Source organism: Natator depressus, chromosome 3, assembly GCF_965152275.1.
Source record: "Natator depressus isolate rNatDep1 chromosome 3, rNatDep2.hap1, whole genome shotgun sequence".
Lineage (NCBI taxonomy): Eukaryota > Metazoa > Chordata > Testudines > Cheloniidae > Natator > Natator depressus.
Window position 1 is genome coordinate 44,971,150 of NC_134236.1, and position 22,081 is coordinate 44,993,230.

The 22,081-nt window shown below is 40.3% G+C and overlaps 1 protein-coding gene across 1 annotated transcript in view; it reads right to left on the reverse strand.

The window, feature by feature from the left end:
* Window positions 1-22,081, reverse strand: part of CSMD1 (CUB and Sushi multiple domains 1) — a 1,960,312-nt gene that overhangs the window by 1,422,103 nt on the left and 516,128 nt on the right. The window contains exon 3 of the mRNA XM_074947791.1: window positions 15,622-15,734. Coding sequence (XP_074803892.1) covers window positions 15,622-15,734 — 113 coding nt within the window. The remainder of the gene's footprint in view (window positions 1-15,621; window positions 15,735-22,081) is intronic.

Here is a 22,081-nt window from a genome sequence, read left to right on the forward strand (position 1 = left end):
CGTGTCTCTCAGTTAAAAAGAGATGCTGTTTCTGTATGTTCATTAACACACCTTTTTTGCCAGTTAAAAGCTGTTTCCAGGCTTGCTCTCTACCTCTAACAATTGGGTAGAACCTACAGATCTATGATGAACAAATAAGGATGAACTCCAACTCCAGTGTGGTCAAAAGGACTGTATGAACATTTGTCCACATCAGGGCATATGCCTCTTGCACCAATCCAGTAAGCAAGCTTCTGAGAATCTTAAGGCAAGTTCCTTTGAAAGTATATGATCCGTGACTGAACAGTGAAAGAAATCCACTAGGAGACCGTGTTTAACTTTAGCATCATATCAGGGAGAAATAATTTTGAAATGTTATAAAAACCGTTATAATGATATGGGCTAAAGAAGATATGAGACAATGAAGAGTAATCTTAATACATTAGTGCATTTAAAATGGTTTTGCTAGCAAAGACCAGACAACTGTCATTCATGGGTGCAGAGGGCAGTTGATATCTGAAGTTCTCTGGTAATTCCCCAAGTGTTCAACATAGCCCAGTTTCATATCTTCCTGAATCAGGTGGGAAGATTCAGAGGCGGTAAATAAAAGAGACTCATTACATGAACTGTTGCCTAACCTTGATCAGCTTTCTATAGAAATCACACATCTACTTGGCCGAATTTCTTTCCCTGGCCCAGCTCAATTGTCAGCTGAATGAACTAGGAACAGAGCCAAGATCTCCAACCTTTTACAAGCTACCCCATTGTCAGGCCACAGCAGATATTTTCTGCACAACAGCCTGAGCTCCACAATCACTCCAACACAATTTAACAATTATAGGTGAGAAGTGATATGGCATGAAACAGGACATGTACTAAACATATATTTTTTTAATTTTACTTTGAGAGAGTGAAACAATATATGGATTTAGTGTTTTCAATTTTTTTCGGGATGATTAAAAAATTTAAATAGTATGTAATTATGAACTTGTGTCATCTTAGTGAAGCACCACTATGGACATCAATTATCTATTACTTATGCAATGCACAAGTGATTATGAGCTCTGCAAAAAAGATAAAAATTCAGTCCCTGCCCCAGGGATTTTATAATATACATGAAGGTGTTTATCTGTATATAAGGCGTGTATCTGCATATGCTCACTATCAAAAACAGAGTTGAATCCAAAACCCAATGAAGCCAATATTTCCTTTGCCTGCAATGGACTTTGGATCAGGCCTGTAGTGCAAAGTAGTGTAATGAGTATAGTAAACGTTTCCAAGATTTGGCCCTAGTATGAGAACAACAGGAGGAGACTGACTACATGACAGGGAAGGGATGTGTGTGTGGGGGGGGAAGGGGTAGGGGTTCTGAGGATAAAGGATGAGAAGACATACATTAGGCCAGATTGTGAATTGTTTATACTCATTAGCGAATAGTTACTTACACATGTAGGCCCAATGAAGTTAATGGGAATAAGGAGAATAACTGCTCACCCGTGCAAATAAGGGGGTCACATCCTGGCCCAAAATGATTATATGATCACTTGGAAGACTAATTTGAGGATTAGGAGATTAAAAATACTTGTTTGTTTTATTATAAAATATAGTATCCACACTAAGTTTATCAAAATTATAACTATAATCTGAAACTAGCAACTAGTAATGGGTAAAATAACTAGCTTCTAATTATGTATTAATTGTACAGTAACAGCTAAAGAGGTTTCTCACTCTTTTGACTTAAGTCCTTTTAAATTGATAAAACAAATAGCTCAAAGCTTCAGTCATTTAGTCATTCCTGTTTTGATGCATATTTTTAATTGTAGAATTCCATATATATAGTTTATTATTAGCCTGATTAAACAAAAAAAACATGAAACATTATGTAAATGCAGGAAACCTCAGTATCAAAAAGATGTAACAAACTGAAGGTAATTCAGAGAAGATCAACAACTATTAAGGGACCAGAATGACATGAAAAGATGAAAAGCACTGCACATGTGTGTGTGTGTATATATACACACACACATGCGCAGTGATTTTATCATATATATATGATAGGTTAGATATATGCGTGAAAGATTGGCTGATTGATGGACTAAAGGGGGTATGTTAAGTACTGCAGCTAGTAGCACCTGAATGAAGAGGAAGCTCTACCCAACTGCTTGCTAAGTCCACAGAACTTTAGTCATGGATGCAACTGCTCCACCAAAAATGCATGCTGAGTCCCCTATCTCACTGAAGTAACAAGTTATTTGTGAACAGTGGTTCTGGGTGTTATTTGGGGGTTTCATAATAAAAGCCAATGTTGGACAAAAACGTTTAATTTAATTCAGAGAAATTTCCTAACAAAATGCAGTGGTTATTAATAACAGCTCTACACTGGTTGAGAACATATTTTGTCAAGGTTGAAAAGATGTTGCTGAGTTTTCAGAGCAGAAGACACTAACAATGGGGGAGAGAACTAGGAATCAGGTTATATTACTGACTCACTGCGTTGGCCATGGAGAAGACATTTACCTTCTCTGGGTTTCATTTTAAAATGGTGAAAAATAATAATTTCTCTATCTCCTACCTGACAAGCAGAGCAATGAGAAGCTTTCCTTCTGAAACATGAAACCAGGTGAAAGTTACCTGGTTTCAGGTTTCAATACCAGACTCTGAACTCAGGTTGGTTAAAACACTCACTGAGATAAAGCTAGGCCATATTTTACCTTGGAATTTTCGGTTAAAGTGATGCATTCTATGATGGTCGGGTGAGATTTGCAGCTCACTTTTCTGAAGGTATCTGGGAAAAACCAGCTGCGTTGAACTTTCCAGTCATTGACTGATGGCAGGTGGGGAATCTGGTCAATCAGTTGCCATTGAGTAGCTTGGAAAGAGCCATCCACTTATGACACTAGCAGAGAACTGCTTTCTCAAGTCTCCACATACCAGAAAACAGAAAAGGAAAGCTAGATATAAGAGGCCTACTGGACCATTAGAGTTGACCAGACAACAGAACAGCATCGAAGAGCTTTCTTTAACCTCTACCCTCTTATGATTTGGGATGGAAATCAAGCAAATCTTAAAAATTTTTGGACAACTAACTGTTTTTCAGTTTCATTTAAAGTGAAATGTCAGTGAAACTCCATGGATGTGAACACAGGAGAAATTAATTAAAAAAAAACCTGAATTGCCTATGAACTTGAACCACCAAGAATGTCATCTCTGGTCAGTCAGAGGTTGTTGTGAGGCTTAGATGTTTTGCAAAGTGCTTTCAGATCCTTAAATGTATTGATGGGAGCTATGTACACACTATATGATAAGAGCAAGAAATAGTCCTCTGAAAGTGCACATTCCTAGTGTGGCCACAAGTTCTCAGGAACCAGGGTTTTTGTTTGTTTTTTTAAAAAAAGCGGTAATTATTTTGTCTTGATTCATTTTTTGTTTTCTGGCAAACAGTTGCAGAAAATGTTAAGGAAAGGAGATATTTTAATAGTTTGAATAGTAGCACACAGTACAAAAAAAAGAAAAAAAAGAAAAAGAAAACCCCCAAGAAATGAGCTTCAAGTGGGAGGATTTAAGCATTACAAAGAAAACAGTAGAAAATTTACCCTCTTTTCTCTATCAAATGTCTATTGTGCAGACTGACCAGGTGTACTCTTCAGACTGCATGCCTTAATTCAGGTTCAGATTAGGGTATCACTTCAATAAATCAGTTGGGACACTTTAAAGCACTGAGCTTAAAAGGTAATAATTTCTAACCATTCATTCAAATTCTAAGTGTATTGATGTTGCTTACACACACACATACATACAAAAGAAAGAACATGAAACTGGTGTAACTGAATTTTACCCCCCTTAACCAGGGGCACTCAAATAGTGATCTATTTCTGAGGCCTGGTCTATATTAGATCATTAAGGTAGCATAAATATGTCACTCAGGAATGTGAAAAATCCACATCTCTGAATGGTATAGGTAAATCCAATCTAAGTCCCCATGTAGAGAGCACTAGATAAAAGGAAGGATTCTGCAGTCAATCGAGGTACTGCCTCTTGGGGAGGTGAATTACCTACACAGATGGGAGAATCCTTCCCATCGGCGTAGGAGGTGTCTACACTTAAAATGCTGTAGCAGCACAGCTGTGCCGCTGTAGCATTTTAAGTGTAAACAAGCCCTGAGGTCAACAAGCAATAAGGACTAGAAAATGTTGCCTTAGTTTGTTTGAGTGTGACAGGGTGCTGGGCAACAACAGTTGAGCCAGCACTCTGGTCACTGCAGCTCAAGTTAAACACTGCAGAACAGACCTCGTTAAGAAGAGCTGTGCCTAAATGGTGAGTGGAGGAGAGCTGGAAGGCTAATTAAGCCATTAGGCAGAGGATAGAAAAAGGCACAGGAAGGAAGGAAGAGTGGGGAAGCAGACAGAGAAAGGGAAAGAGAGATTGCTCTTCCCTGCTTGCTTCAGGAGCTCAAGGCTCCCTAAGTCCACAGGACAGCAGTTCTCAAACTGTGGGTCGGGACCCCAAAGTGGGTTGTGACTCAGTTTTAATGGGGTCACCAGACCTGGCATTAGACTTGCTGGGACCTGGGGCCAATGCCAAAGCCCGAGCCCCACCGCCTGGGGACTTCAGCCCCAAGCGGTGGGACTCAGGCTTCAGCTTCAGCCCTGGGCAGTGTGGCTCAGGTTACAGGTCCCGCGCCTGGAGCTGAATTCCTTGGGCTTCTGCTTTGACCCTCTGTCTGGGCTGGTGGGGCTCGGGACCGTTCAGGCTTCAGTTTCCCCTGAAACTGAAGGGTCACATAGTAATTTTTGTTGTTAGAAAGAGATTGCGGTGCAATGAAGTTTGAGAACTGCTGCCAAAGGAGTAGGGCTGTATAGCATATAAGGGTTGTCAGAAGCAACATTGTAAATAAACCGCACAAGGTGTTTTACCAGCATAGAAGTCTCTGAGTTGTTTGTGGACTTGAACAGAGGCAGGAGCAAATGGGCCCAGCCATACAGGGATACAAAGAAAAGAAAAGAAGAGAAGGGATGGTATCAGATTAAAAAATAATATGGAAAGAATTTCCTTCTTGACCATGATAGTTGGACTGATAATTCAAATGGAACTAGGGCTAGGATACTGGAAAACAGCAACATGAAATTAAGAGGTTATTTGAGCATGTACGTCTTGCAAGTGTGGGGGCTTCAGGGAGCAACTCCTAGAGGGAGCAGCACAGAGGCAGAGACTGCAACTGTAACTGCCTGCCAGAGTTGTGCTGGAGGGATACATGGCCCATGCTGGCTGGATCAGGCACCTGACAGGCTAGGATAATCAATTACATGCCTGTTGAGTTGGCATATGTCTGGGCCACGTGAGCTGACTCAGCTGAGCCTGGAGGGACAGTGTGAACAGTGAGAGAGCTGACTTCAAGGGGTCAGGGCTGGAGGAGAAGCAGCCTGCCTGTTGCCCTCTCCTGCAAAAGAGAAACAGTTATTTTGTCCCTCCCTCTGAAAGGGCCTGAGAACAACTTGCAATCCCCACATCCAGAGGGGCAAGACCGAGCCCCAAGATTCTGCTGCACAGTTGAGCACAGGAGGCCTCCTTGCGCTGGTAGCTAGGGGACTGAGAAGGCTTGCAGCTAGCTGAAAAGGAGAGCTATTGGCCTCACAGAAAGGGAGAACACCATCCAGATCAGGCCTGTGGGGAGATTTGGATATGTGATTTCTCATTACATGTATTTAGTTTGTACGGTTTTATTGTGGGCGTGGTTGGAGCCTCATTAATTTATTAACCTTTGGTTTCTTTTCCTGCTGACTTCCCCATCTTTTAATTTACTCCTTTCCTATCTGTGAATAAAATATTGCTTATATGTTGGTTCTTTATTTATTGTACCTGTGAACTGGAAAACCATAGAAGTCATAGGACTTGTTATTACGCAGCCACTAGGTAGAATCAGTGAACACTGAAGTCCTATTGGCCCTTGCGGGAAGAGGGTCACTAAATTCTTGATGGGGAAAGAATTAAGGGTCTCCGTCACACTAGGGATGGGGACTACAAACATATCTTACTTTCGAAGGCCCAATCCATAATACTCAGGTTACAGTGACAGCCTTTGCATCAGGGATGGGATCAAATAAAAGACAGCTGGAAAATAAAAATCATTTGACATTTTCAAAATTAAAGAACCAAACAATAACATCAGATGACTTGTCCATTCCAGTAGTCCAGTCAGATAGCTGCCCACAGGAAAATATTTATCTTATTGAAAGGCAAGTACATTTTTTTTAAATGTCTCATGTTGTATTTTATATTCTTCTGATTTAGGGAGAAGAATTCTACTTTTATATGCTCCATCACAACAGATGAGTTCTGTGAGGGTATATCTGTTTCCCTGTACTGACTGGGGATAGAGAACTTTGTCAAGAAGGTCCTGTCTTTGGAACTTGTTTTCCTGAACTGCCTATCCAGTCCCTAAGCCCTAGTTTGACAAGCTTCAGGTAACTCTGGAAGGCTTCCTGGTCCCCGCCCAAATCAGCACTAGACTGAATGTCAGTTTATTTTTAATTGATATTTCAACACTGGCAAATTTTCCATGGGGGGTGGAATAGCTGTGTCTGAGTCAGTTTTGATGGGCACTGTTGCACATTTTAATGGTAACTTAAAAAATTCTTAATTACAGTCATTATAGCAGCTGTACAAGTTAATAAATTTCTACACTGTATTTTTGTTTTCCATCTTCTTCCTCTGGTATTATATCCTCTCAAATCCACACAATGACTTTTTCTTGCTCTGACCTCCAAACTGAGTTCCCTATAAACTGAGGTCTTTCCAGCAAGGGACAATTAAACCTGGTCATAAAATTTAGAGAACAAAGAGGGAGAATGTGGGAGTCACAGAGCATCTGTACTTTCACGAAGGATTCAATTTGCATTTTACTAAGGCCTCTACTATTCTGTACAAGTTTCATTCCAACAAAACTTTGCTCTGGGTGTCAGGGCTGAAGTGAGCTCTCTTGGAGCCTAAAGCATTACTGCACCTGATTAGCTAACAGATGGCATTGTAGAACAAAGAAACATCACTGCCACAGTTCTCCTAATCCCAAATCTTGACATCTTGCGTGCTAACACACAACATTATACTGTGGCCACCAAAACACCACTTTCTTCTAAATAAGAAATTTAATCTGAATTAGCCCCTAATTGTTACACTCATACAATTAAAAAATCAAATCAATTTACAATAGATTAAGCTATAATTCCTTAAATAATAAAACTATCTTTAAAGTAAGCTTTTAAGATATTATCATATGGAAGATCTAGTGTATTTTGGTAACACTGGTTCATGTCAGTTTTGCATTACTGTAGCTCCATTTGGCTAGATTCTCTGCTACATTAGTTTCCACTTTGCACATCACAGGGGATGCTGTCAGGGAGCAGGTTACTTCTTCTTAATTCTCTGTCTGGGTGCTGCCCTACCTGTGCCAGATGGCAGTGGTCCCCATGGGATCATCCATGAGGTAACAGTAGCTGAGTGCAGCCTACTCCAGCCATTCCTCCTTCTCACCTCCCATCTCATTCTAAATAGGACAGGAGCACATCTTGTTTTTTTAAAAAAATAAAGAAAGTTCACTAAAAAGAGGACAAACTATTTTTTTACATAAGGCTGTTCTGTAACTTTGCATATTAATAAAGTTTGTTAACAAGGGACAATTGTATCCAAACTCATTTCAAGAAAGCAATTATTTCTGTACCAAAAAGCAATACATCTATAAAGTTCAGCCTAAAAGGATCTTATTTCAAGCTTTACATTCATTAAAAAGAAAAACTCAAAAATATATTCATGGTTTAAAGATTTAATGAAGAACCCAGTTTGAAAAGAACATCAAATAGACTATCAGAATAGTACATGAGACAAATATTTAATGAAACACAGAAGAGCAACTGATCCGGTCCATTGCCACTAGATGCTATTGTCAAATACACTAACAATCAATGACAAAGTCTAAGCTAATGTATGCAGCTCCAGACAATATTTATTAAAATACCTGTACTTTTTTTTACAACAGTGTTGGCATTGATTTTGATTCTACTCACACATAAGAAGAAACCTAAAAAAGGCAGAGTTTCCCCTTTGAAAGGGGAAGACTAGAGGCACATTATACTGACTGCTGGAGATTCACTGAAGAATATGGGAATTATCTGTCTAAAGTTTGGTGGTTAAGGTATTGCTGCCTAAAAGGTAATAAGAGACAAATCCTGCAAGGATTGAATGTAGACCAAAGTCAGTTGTTTGATGCTCATATGGACAATACTAGAAGTGTAATGTGGAAAGATTACCTCTGACACCCTTTAGAGAAATGCACAACCCAGTCTGGTCAGGTTCAGTTGCCATGCTCAAAACCTCTGGAGATCTTTGGATGGGAACTCTGAGCAAAGAGACTTTGGAATGGATACAAAGACTCCCTGTGACTTAAGGGCAAGAGAGATTGACAGGGTAGACAGAGAGTCTGAGAGGCAGCAGTTGCAGAGGGGAACCTGAGTTAAATGGAACCTCCTTAAACAGGCAAAAAAGGCAAAATTTAGGTAAGACAGTATGTGTTTAAGCTTTTGTTATTTTAAACCTGTTCTTTCTGCTTGTGACATTCCTATGGATAAATATTCTGTTTTAGATGAGCTCTTTTCTGTACCTGCATTTAATTTTGGGTCAGAGCTCCCAGAGAGCATTCCCTACCAGGGGCTAAATCCAGTGTGTCAGCTGAAGGTAATATGCTTGCTAAACGTGGGTGCTGTCACCAGGTGATCCAATCAACAAAAGCATGAACTGTGAGGTTCTACTCTTGAGAGAGGTGCAAATGTAGCTGTGTCACTTGGAAAGGGTGTCCACAGGAAAGACTGGTCAAACGTACAGTCTATCTATTGTGTTAATTTTGAGGGAATAAATGGGCCCAGTAAGTCAAAGATGCTAACATGACCCTGTTCCTGTACAACACTAAACACTTAAACTTGGTTCAACGTTTTGAGTATACACAACTCGACCTGCTTTGTCCTATGACAAGCACATCAGTTATTTGCTTTCCCACAGTTAGGCTCACAACTTGCGGACCTAGTAGGCCTACCAATTAATGCAATGGCAAACCATGACAGTCACACTGGCATTCAAGCTTCTGGTCACCTCTCAGTGGGTTCATGTGAAGTCCAAAAAAAAAAAAAAAAAACCATACAGTCTCCAAAGGAAACAAATCTTGTTTGATGCTTGTGTGGGCCCACTGAGTAAATATAAGGAACAGTTCTGGCCCTTCACAGTCCCTAGCGAGACTGGAGTATTGAACCATATAAAAAAAGAAAAAACAAACAAATGAAATATAGGGACTCAGCAGTGGGAAAGTGGGGGTAACAGATGAAGATAGATAATTCTTCAAAGACATTACCTTGAAAATGGACCACCATCTACTGCTGTTGATGCTGAAAGGATTTTTTTTAAGAAGCTCTAGGGAAAGTAAATACAAGGAAATAAGGTGATCTTTTTTATAAAATGTTAATGCTTCACATGAGCAGAAAACTGTGAGAGCTCAAAACAAGTGTGCGCTCAGGGGGAATGGAAAGAGGGACAGGGTTTACACAAGCTCTCACGACGTCAAAGAAAAATACACTGTGGCAAGATGTTATGAGCATTCCTGACGTTTTGTTGTGCAGTTTTTTGTTTTGTTTTGTTTTTAAACACTTACCATTTCTACATGCCAAAATACATTTGGAATCTCAACTGAGGTAGGTTAAAAATGCCTAGCTAATTTTAAGTTTCTGATGTTTGCTGCTTAGTGGCAGAAAACAGTGTAGCATAATGTAAGATAAAGTAACATGGTCATTTCATCTTACAAATGATAAGGAACAGAGAACTGGAATTAATTTTTTTCTTTCTCGGTGCATTTTGTGTACTGAACATCCATTGGGTATTCTTATCAAATGCATGGCAGGGAATTCTCAGATTAGTAGACTGATGGTGTGCCATGTCACTGGAAAGCGTGATGGGGTTACAGACCCCATTCTGAACCTCGGCCTTAGGAAATAGAGCAATACTGGTCTAGAGAGGCTCCACCCCTCAACAGGTATAGGACATGCTCATGGTGGAGGAATATTTTAAAAGGACACTGGTAGGCCAGGGAAACTGGGGAAAGAGTTGCAGGATGCACCAGGAAGCAAGGCTGACACTAGAAGCTGTGATAGGAGTGGGTATAACTTGTTAAAGCTCCTCTAGCAGTGGAGATCTCGATTCCCCCCTTGACTCCTTGGGGACCTGAAAGCCTTAACAGAGACTGCTTTGAACAGGACATTAAGAGTATGTCTACACTGCAATAAAAAACTAGTAGCATGGCCATGGCTGACCTGAATCAGCTCACTTGGGCTCTGAGAGTCAGTGCCACAGATTTTCTTTTGCAATGTAGACATTCCTGATGGACTGTTAGGGTGTCTTCTAAACCAGCGACCACACACCAAACATTGGAGCTCCAGTCTGGTAGGAAGTGACCCAGGGGAAGATTGATAACTGGCCCAGACACCTTGAAAAACCCCATAAGGGCCCTGGGATGGGATCTTGTGGAGAGAGTGGGGCCCAGGTCCCCTACCTTGCCTCCCTGCTCCTCTGTAGCAGCACAAATCCCAGTATTAAGCATTCAGGAGGGATTGAGGTCCACAACATACAACTTGGCTGAGTCTTCCTCAAGGATGACTAGATTGGCAGAAACTGTAAAGCCACTGCCTAACTACTAGGATGGTTGGTTATTAGACTATCCCGCTACAGGGGGCATTACAGAATTAAGTATTAATCTATGTATTGTTCCGGGGTATCATTTAAAATGTGAACACCATTAAATTCTTTTCAATTTTCTGAAGTTGTACTCTATGTATGGGGCAGTGTTAACATGTTTCAGCTTTTTTTCCTTTTGAATAATATTTTATAATAAAATGATATCATTATGAAAAACAAAATATTTTATAATAAGAATAGCATTTTTGCACTTCTACCTGTAGTTCTCAAACTGCTTTGCAAAACGGGGGTAAGAATTCTTGTCTCCACTTTAATGAAAGGAAATTTAGTGAAAGAGGTTAAATGACTTGTTCAAAGTCATACAGCAATTCACTAGCAGGGCTGGGAATATAACTTTGGTCACTTGATTCCCATGTATTACATTACCCTATGTATTACAGAACACTGCCACCTCTCTCTATATACAAAAATAACAATCAGTAGGAATAATGCTAGATAGAAACTTCCCCACTGAAAATTCCATTTCCTATATTTGAGGTAAGGTCTTAGATTCAATTTATGACCTTAAGATCCAGTAGTGTAAATGGTAAAATGCCAGCCAACATATGTACAATTCATGGGTTTTTTTTTTATAGTTTTGCTTAAATAATTTACAAAGAAATTCTGCAAATTACTATTTCCGAAATTTCACAGACCTTTGCATATATATATCGATTCACCTGATGTGAAATTCCACTACTTCAACAATAATTCCGGCAAATAGCAACTAGTTCATGATACTGTCTGCAACGGACTAGAGTGCGCAAGTAGTCAATGCGAGATCTTGAAAGATTACCGTAGTTACTGATATTCAAAAATATATATATTCAAAAATATATAGAAACAGAATTCTGGTGTCAGATAATCTAGTTTTAAATGACTATGTAACTTTGCAATCTGGTGAGATGAAGCATGTTTCGTTCTTAGCAGAAAAAACCCAGCTGAATTCTGGCTACATGACCACTCTGATCTCTTTGTTCACAGTCCTAGGTGACTTTTGCTAGCTTACTGCAGGAAAGTCAGATTTATTTTAAGTACAAATTTTGCTCAGTGGGTTAGACTCATGAGATGCAACATTCCATGTTCATGAGGAGTCTAAGTGGCAGCAGGCAAATCACATAAATATGAATATGAAAACTTGGACTATGAACACTGCTATTTAATACTAATAACGTCACTAACATATTCATAGCAACCTACAGCATTCAGTAGGCCTGATTATCATTTCACTTCCTATACTCACTAGTGTAAATCATGAGTAAAGGCACTAAAATCAATAGCCAGGAATCTGGGCCTTGTGGCCCAGCAGGGGACAGAAACTGGGATTCTCTTTCCCCTGAGGATTCTGCCAGTGTGCAAAGTCTTCAGTTGGCATAGGGTAAGTATAGATGACTCGTGTGTCCCCCTCCTTGCACAGGAGTGTGAAGGGTGCAAAGGAGGAGAGAGGTGAGAAGGAAGCATGGCTGGAGTAGGCTGCACTCAGCTACTGTTACCTCATGGATGATCCCATGGGGACCACTGCCATCTGGCACAGGTAGGGCAGCACCCAGACAGAGAATTAAGAAGAAGTAACCTGCTCCCTGACAGCATCCCCTGTGATGTGCAAAGTGGAAACTAGTGTAGCAGAGAATCTAGCCAAATGGAGCTACGGTAATGCAAAACTGACATGAGATCTGAACCAGTGTTACCAAAATACGTTAGATCTTCCACATGATAATATTTTAAAATCTTTCTTTAAAGATAGTTTTATTATTTAAGGAATTATAGCTTAATCTATTGTAAATTGATTTGATTTTCTAATTGTATGAGTGTAACAATTAGGGGCTAATTCAGATTAAATTTCTTATTCAGAAGAAAGTGGGGGAAAATGCTAGCTTTGCAATTGCACACTGTGCAACTTCCCAGAATGTGGAAAGTTCATGAAAATAAATTCTTCTACCCTTCTACTTCGCTGTTCCTGATATTTGACTTCTTCAGAACCTTTCTCTTCATCTGCAGCCATGAAACAAGGGAGAGTTCAACAGCATTAATCTGGAATAATTCCCCTGGCATGCCTGTGAATAGGGTGATGAAAAGCCCATTTTTTGTGGCTCTAAAGTCCTTTGTGTTACCTTTGTATTATTCAGGACACATCTATTCTCTATGGATGAATTTTTCCCTTTGAATGTTGTTCCTGACTGACCAATATTCAATTAATAAGGAAGAACTTACTCCCAGTGTATGGTGTATACGGGAGTGCCCTAAATATGTTGGGAAGAAGTCCCTGTTGCCACTCTCAGGAGCACAAATGCCAAGTGCATCAATCTGTCTAGTCTGAGTCTGCAACGGTCAGACCTCCCAGGGAAATCCACAAAACTCCTCCTTTCTTGTGACTTACACACTTTGCACCTTTTTACTCTGGAGAGTGGCAGTCATCACTTTGTCTGAGGGCAAGTCTACACTACAGCACTACATCAGTGCAGCTGCACCCAGGCAGCTGCACTGCTGTGGCATGTCTGGTGAAGACGCACTGTGCTAACCGGAGAGTGCTCTCCTACTGGCATATTTACTCCACCTCAGTGAGAAGTGGAAGCTATGTTGGCGGGAGGCACTCTCCTGCTGACGTAGTGCCAGTGTGGACAGCGCGAAACTTGCATTGCTTGGGGAGAGAGGGAGCTTTTTCACACCCCTGAGTGATGTAAATTAGATTGACTTAAGCCGTAGTGTAGACCTGATGAACAATGCCATTTTTTACAGCAATACATTTAAAAGATTATAATTTTGTTTAACCAGGGAGCGGCACCATCTATGTCACTGTTAATTACATCCCTTCCTACCGGGGTTTTAAAAGAAAATAGGCCAGCAAGTAGTGTCATTATATTACAGGCTACGGCTCTGTCTATCTTTTCCTTGCAGACAATCAAGAGAAGTTCCTTTGAATAGTCTGTTATGTCTCAACCGGAAAAGCAGAGAGCACAGTTTTCATGCAAGGATGGGATCGGGTCTCATGTGCAGCTGCTGGAAGGGGAGGTATTCAAAGATCTACTTGCAGCTGAGGCAACCATAGCATACCTCCTATTTTTGAGGTTTCTATTTGACTCCCCTAGAAAAGCTCCTGACATGGGCCATAAGGACTTGTCTACATGGGCCATAAGGCTGTATCTAGTCTTTTTCCCGCTAAAATTTATTACTATGATTAATATTGGTGCAGCTCTACTAGTGAGAGCCATGGGGGGGGGAATGCTAGTGTAGAAAAGTGGCTGGGTCATCTAATCCATCTTAGAGATAGCCCAAGTAAATGGTGATTAAAGTGCTGATGATTGATAGTACCTTATATTCACTACTGCCCCAAGCATTGCTACCAACAGAAGTGCACCAGTGATTCATTTTAGCTAAAAGAAATTTAGTGTAGACTAGGCCTCTCATTCAGCTCATAGGACACAAACACCAAATTAAATTCATTCTGGTATCCCCCAGCTATCAGTAGAGTAACCACAGCTGGATATCTGATTCCTATATAAACAAATCTGAAGACTTCAAGCTATTGCTCAGATAGTACACTGTCACAGCAACAAAACCTTAGATAACACTTTTGAAAATCCCACCCAGAATTAATGCCACAAGGTGTCTAATTAATATGGGAAAGGTATGTACTAGTCTAGAAGAGAGAGAGAAATATTATTAGTTAATGGATAAAATAATGAAGTCCACAATAAATGCACAGAATAAATGCTCCAGGGTTATCAAACTTTTGTCTAAGTAACTTATAAACCTAAATCAACAGGACTTTGGCACATTTGAAAAAACAAAACCAAAAAGCTATCCATTGTGAATAACTAAAATTATCCCGCCACACTTGGAAAGAATAGACCAAGGCCAAATTCCTAAGGCCAAGCCATTTCTGAGATACATTTCACACACAGCAAAGGTGAAAAATCAGACTTTTCATACTGTAGTAGCTGATAAATAACTTATTGTCCCAAATATTTCTGAAATAAATTCCTCTGTCAGAAGTCTAAACTTATGAAATTGCAGGAAGGCTGGTTCCATATTTGCAAAATTGGATTGGGAGAAAGGGGTTCAAAACCAAGCTTGTCACAACTTTAACTATGTAGAGATGATCATCTCCCGGTTATAAAAACAAAGGAAGTATTTACACTAAAAATTAATAATTCAACTCAGAATTATAAGTGATTTACTGTATACCACTGACTCTGATAACAACTTCAAAATGTAGGATGAAGAAGTCAAAAGAGGAGTATTATCCTTCCTGTAAGATTCAAAGCTATTATCTCAATACTACTGCTCCTGCTTTAAGAGTCTAAAACTTAAGTACATAGTAGATAATGTCAGACATGAAGTCCTTGGCCTTACCTTGTCTACAAATGCAGAATTCTCAAACTTGTTTATCATCTTTCACATTGTCTCATTTTTTTGAAATATCAAAGCCATTCAGTTTCTAAATGTGAGCATTTTATCCATAAGCAAAGTATCTCATACTAATTTTCAAGATCAAATTACTATCCAAACCACGTTTTTATATCCCAGTTCCAGCATTTAAAAAAGTTTTCAGAAGTAATTGTTGAAGACAAAAAAATCAAATTTTTAAAATTAATATAATTCAGGACCCATTTTTGGAACCATAATTTCAAACCGGTATGGATTCAAGCACTCAGTTTCACCATTGATTGTATGCACAATTTCAAAATAAAGACTACATCTATGAATGACATGCTGGGATTCAGAAAAGTCATAGTATATTTGTAGTTTTAGATTCAAGGTCTCAACAGGGTACCCTGAGGTCCAACCAACAGTTCAAAACAAACCCATTTCAAGCAAAATGAGGTCCTGCAATAACTCTCCAAGTAACTTCCATGTATAAAAACAGGCAGATCTTACCTTCATAGATAGCCTTGAAACCTTGAGCACTCACAGCAAAGTCTGTGGTGAAACAAAGTGTGAGGATAGATCCAGTGCTCACAATAGATGATGGCAGCTGAAATCCAGACAACCTGCACAAATAAAAACCCCCACAAATGTTATAAATAATAAAAATCAATATAAGCAGTAGTTTTAAAATTAATGAAAACTTGGAATCGCTCATGATGTTTCTGTGTATAATACCACTCTGATGATATAGCCATAAATTTGGAATGCCAACATTTTATGTTGATACTATTGCTGTAGTATCCTAAAGACTCCTTGCAAATACTAACACATAGTATTAAGCATGGCCAACTTCTAGATTCTCATATGACCAGGAATACCGCAAGAATCTAAGTACAGTTTTTTTAAAGAACAGAAGTTACTATATTTCATTCTTTTCCTCCCTCCCACATTCACTCATCTTCTAATGCACTTTGTTTCTTTCCCAAACTATTATCTGACCTCCATGCCACACAACCATGTGCCTTAGATTCCCAACTCACTCACCCCATTAATGTCCAGCCTATACCCATGTCTCACCTCAGGGCACTCGTTCTAGCTATTGTAATTTAACTGTGGTTGGGGAAAAGGGCCTAGTCTGAGGGAGGAGAGCTGCTGAGAATCCATTTTTCAGGCCTAGGCTGGTAAGCAGAAAAACTGCAAATTAACACAGTATTTAAATAGTCTGGGAGTTCCTTCTTATCCAACTCTCAATCAAAAGAAGAGAAAAATCTATTATCTGCCTCCCAGAGAGCCCGCAATAGTAGGCAGTCATTTCTCTCTCTTTCTCTCTTTTGCAGTCTAATAGAAATGGAGGGATAGTAATTGGGGAGCCAGGGATTCTTCCCTTTTCTTCTCTCCACACATTAAGGTTGTAGGACTCCTCTTGCCCTTCTACTTTCTTGGAAGAGGCTGGAGTTTTAGTCTGGTGAGTGAGTGGGAACTCACTAGTGCAGGCTGAGCGAGTGGAAATCAAAGCTTCTGCTCAGCTGGGCACTGAGCCTGCAGTACCTGCCAGGTAACAGCACAGTCTGGTTGCCCAGCAGCCCATTCCTAGCCTACTGACTGCCCCTCCAGTTCTTACCTGAGTGTCTGCAGGTACGGCCGCTCGCAGTTCCCAGTGGCTGCGGTTCGCCGTTCCCGGGCAATAGGAGCTGTGGGAAGTGGCGTGGGCCAGGCCACCACTTCCCGCAGCTCCCAGTGGCTGGGAACAGTGAACCGTTTGGGAGCTGCGAGCGGCCCTACCTGTGGACGCTCAGTTAAACAAAGTGTCTCGTGGCCCACCAGGGGCTTACCCTGAACAAGCCTCGAACCAAGTTTGGGACCCTTGCTCTAGAGGTACTGCAAATTTTTGTCATGTTATAAGACACATTTTGTATAAATATTCTAAAGTATTCTTTCCTCTTAGTACATATGCTAAATAATACCAACAAAATTATGTAAATGTGTATTCTTGGCTGTTTACTTGCTTCACCTACAGAAGTCAGCTTGGTAGAAAATTACTAGAACAGCCATTTTACGACTTGTGTCTCTTATCTAATTAGCCTTCACACCTTGTTATAAGTATCAATATTTAACTTAAGCTTGCTACCAAGTTACAACTCTTTACATTCATTTTTAGAACTAAAGGCTGCTCGCTAATACCAATATTTTGATATTGATAAGGACCAAATAAAGGATGAAAAAATGACTAAAACTGTGTTTTACCATCCTTTCTATATTCTAAAACACAAAGGAACATATTTCACTGTCATACTCACTTCATGACAGGTTAGGAACATAAGAACAGCCATACTGGGTCAGACCAAAGGTTCATCTAGCCCAGTATCCTGTCTTCTGACAGTGGCCAATGCCAGGTGCCCGAGAGGGAATGAACAGAACAGGTAATCATCAAGTGATCCATCGTCTGTCACCCATCCCCAGCTTCTGGCGAATACAGGATAGGGACACCATCCCTGCCCAAACTGGCTAATAGCCATTGATGAAGGAAATCTTAAAAAAGTAAAATGCAAAGTCTCGATTATTCAAAATTAGTGCTATGCTAAGGCTAGATGATGTGAGGGGAACAATTCTTAATTTCTAGCTTGTGCAAAAAGGGCTTGATTCAACTGTCATTGAAATCGGTGCAAAGGATTCCATCGACTTCAAAGGAGTTCATAGAATCATAGAATCATAGAATATCGGGTTGGAAGGGACCTCAGGAGGTCATCTAGTCCAACCCCCTGCTCAAAGCAGGACCAATCCCCAATAAAATCATCCCAGCCAGGGCTTTGTCAAGCCTGACCTTAAAAACTTCTAAGGAAGGAGATTCCACCACCTCCCTAGGTAACGCATTCCAGTGTTTCACCACCCTCCTAGTGAAAAAGTTTTTCCTAATATCCAACCTAAACCTCCCCCACTGCAACTTGAGACCACTACTCCTTGTCCTGTCCTCTTCTACCATTGAGAATAGTCTAGAACCATCCTCTCTGGGACCACCTCTCAGGTAGTTGAAAGCAGCTATTAAATCCCCCCTCATTCTTCTCTTCTGCAGACTAAACAATCCCAGTTCCCTCAGCCTCTCCTCATAAGTCATGTGTTCCAGTCCCCTAATCATTTTTGTTGCCCTTCGCTGGACTCTCTCCAATTTATCCACATCCTTCTTGTAGTGCGGGGCCCAAAACTGGACACAGTACTCCAGATGAGGCCTCACCAATGTCGAATAGAGGGGAACGATCACGTCCCTCGATCTGCTCGCTATGCCCCTACTTATACATCCCAAAATGCCATTGGCCTTCTTGGCAACAAGGGCACACTGCTGACTCATATCCAGCTTCTCGTCCACTGTCACCCCTAGGTCCTTTTCCGCAGAACTGCTGCCTAGCCATTCGGTCCCTAGTCTGTAGCTGTGCATTGGATTCTTCCGTCCTAAGTGCAGGACCCTGCACTTATCCTTATTGAACCTCATCAGATTTCTTTTGGCCCAATCCTCCAATTTGTCTAGGTCCCTCTGTATCCTATCCCTGCCCTCCAGCTTATCTACCACTCCTCCCAGTTTAGTATCATCAGCAAATTTGCTGAGAGTGCAATCCACACCATCCTCCAGATCATTTATGAAGATATTGAACAAAACCGGCCCCAGGACCGACCCCTGGGGTACTCCACTTGACACCGGCTGCCAACTAGACATGGAGCCATTGATCACTACCCGTTGAGCCCGACAATCTAGCCAACTTTCTACCCACCTTATAGTGCATTCATCCAGCCCATACTTCTTTAACTTGCTGACAAGAATACTGTGGGAGACCATGTTGGACTGAGCATCATCCCACCACCCTCTGTTCAAAACCCACCTTAAGAAATGTATTCTTTCCATAGCCTTCTGGCAGTAATCCACCATAAAAAACAAATGTTTATATATTTTAAACAATTAATAAGAGTGAGCAGCTGGGTGGTTAACTGCCCTTTGTGCCTTTGAAAGTCTCCCCATGACTTTTTCAGAAATGGATTTCATAGTGCTGTCATAGCTCAGTACATAGTTAATAATAAATGGACAGAGAGAGAAACAGAGAGCCGTGAGAACATTGCATCCCTCTAGTACTAATGCACTGTGGGAGGGGCAAAATGGGGCTTAGTTGTGGCCACCCTCCCATGCAGCACCCCAGGCCTGGAACTGTTCCGGGGAGATCCCACCTCCGGGACTACTTGGAGCCATGAGATATTTTGCCCCTCTCACAGCCCTGTGGCTTTTGGAAAGAAATTGCAGGGAGGAGCCAGCCAGAGACGGAGCCAGCACAAGGCAGCTGCAGAAAACAGTTCAAGCAGGGACTGATGGACACTGGTGATGTCATCGTACTATTTTCTGCACTTTTCACTCTGCACAGTTTGTGGCAAATATTTGTTCCCCTCTCCCCCCTCTCCCACCCTCATGGTCTCAAGACTCCTCCATTTCTTTGTCTTTCCACCTACCTAATCCCCTTTTAACATAAACCTACTGAAAGGATGTATATAACAAATGGAAACCAAAACTAAAATGGACGTAATATGATGTTTGCTACCATCACATTGTTCGCTGTCTGGTGTAGTCTCTTTCTTTCCCCTACCCTTTCTCTTCTTTATTTAGATTGCAAGCTTCTTGGTGGGAGAGATTGTTTCTTATTCTATGTAATAAACTTGATAAGTAATAACAATGATAATAGTACTAGACTACACTGTCATGACTACAATACAATTCTTTTTTATTGATGTTTGGAAATACATTTTTGATCTGGTGCACTGGCCTTTCCCTTTTGTGAAAAACAGTTAAAGTTTTATTTTAGTGTTTTGGCACCAATTCCCACAAGTATTATTGTCAGGATGATGAATAGCTTGTGGATCAAATTCAATATTTCCTGAAATTTAAGAGAAAAAGGAGAATACATGGGGAAAAATATCACACTGACCCACAGAATAATAAAACAAGATTGACCAATCCTATGGCTTCTGAGAACATTGTAGACCAAAATTCAACAGAAATGAAACTTTTCCTTATTGAAACTGAATATTATGCAAGTGATGCTATTTCCTCCCAAGAGACAGTAATGGTTTGGCCTCTATTCAGACACCTCATGGTGAAATAGCAGAACTGAAATTGACTTTCAAGGAGAAAAAAAATCTCCTCTTAAACAGACACACCCCCTTCACTGCAGGATGCCTTGTATTGGACCTATAAAGATGAGGTACATGGTAAGATTAAAAGGAAAATATTGTGCCAGCTTTGCATACATCCCCCCCTCCCTCTCAAACACACACACTTTGTATTAATTCTTAAAGTGTTTTAAGAAGGTTTGGCACAGAAGTACCAATGTTTGTACTTCTGCCATTCAACAAATTACCGGGACAAAGTACATTAGAAATACTTCAGAATATTTTGTAGGAAAACCACTGTAGAGACACTCCCACAAAGGCAATGAGATTGAATGTCATGAAATTCAGGTCTAGAAAGAACAGAAACAATGTTTTCAGTGAATTGTTCAGTCAGAAACTATTAGGCAGCAAACGAAAATCAACATGAGTATAACTCACATTCCTTAGAACATATATAAAAAAGTTGCATCCCAAGCAAAAACACTGTTAACCTACCAGTTAAGTCATTTTTCCCCATAAGAACCCTTCCACCTTGTAGCTATTGCTTACTTCGGGTTTCACAACATATTTTGCACATTCCTTTTATCATACACAAAATCACAAATATTGCCAGGTTAAAGCAGTAGGAGAGTGTATTTGTTATACCCAGAGGTTGAAATATTTAGTTAAAAACAAACAAACAAACACATGTATAGCAAGAAGGCCAAATCAACTCAAATTTCCTGTATTCTATTTTATTTTATTTGCAATTGAGGTAACCGGATAAACTTCCCATGCACAAGGCCTTAAGTGCATATGCCGGTGGCATATGATTAAGCTGGAAATACTATCATTGTCTTAACTTTCACCATCACACATCTTCACAACATAGTGCAGGTACAGGGAAAAAAAATCAGAGGCAGAATATACCTGACTGACTTGTCCATCAGCATACAGCAGTAAGTGGTGTAACGTGTACAGAAATGGCACGCAAGTCCTGAATTTAACCTAAGTTTAAAAGACAAGAGTTTTATACTTTTTTCCCATTTAACAAATCTGGGCATGAGGATTGTTTGCTACTGTCTCAGCTACTACTTCAGGGGTGGATGTGGCATGGGAGGGGGAAGAGAGAAAGAATTGGTTTTGATTTTTTATTAAATTTGGAGGCACTCACAATGAAGTGGGTCATATCAAATTGTCCAGTTCACCTACAAAGAGAAAGGAACAGTCATCCACAGAAAGGGTCCCATCCTGCAATAAATTCCACTCAAGGACACCCTAAAATTATGTGAAGTCTCTCTGACTTCAAAGAAACAAGTTGCAGGAATGGGCCTTAGGAGAAGTTTCCAACAACATCCTTTTCCCTATGAATAACCACAGAATCACAGAATCGTAAGACTGGAAGGGACCTCAAGAGGTCTTCTAGTCCAGTCCCCTGCACTAAGTATTATCTAGACCATCCCTGACAGGTATTTGTCTAACTTGCTCTTAAAAATCTCCAATGATAGAGATTTCACAACCTCCCTAGGCAATTTATTCCAGTGCTTAACCACCCTGAAAGTTTGGAAGTTTTTCCTAATGTCCAACCTAAAGCGCATTGCTGCATTTAAGCATGTTGCTTCTTGTCCTATCCTCATTTTGGTTAACAAGAACAATTTTTCTCCCTCCTCCTTGTAATAATCTTTTATGTACTTGAAATCTGTTATCATGTCCCCCCTCGGTCTTCTCTTCTCCATACTAAACAAGCCCATTTTTTTTTTCAATCTTCCCTCATAGTCATGTTTTCTAGACCTTTAATCATTTTTGTTGCTCTTCTCTGGACTTTCTCCAGTTTGTCTACAGCTTTCCT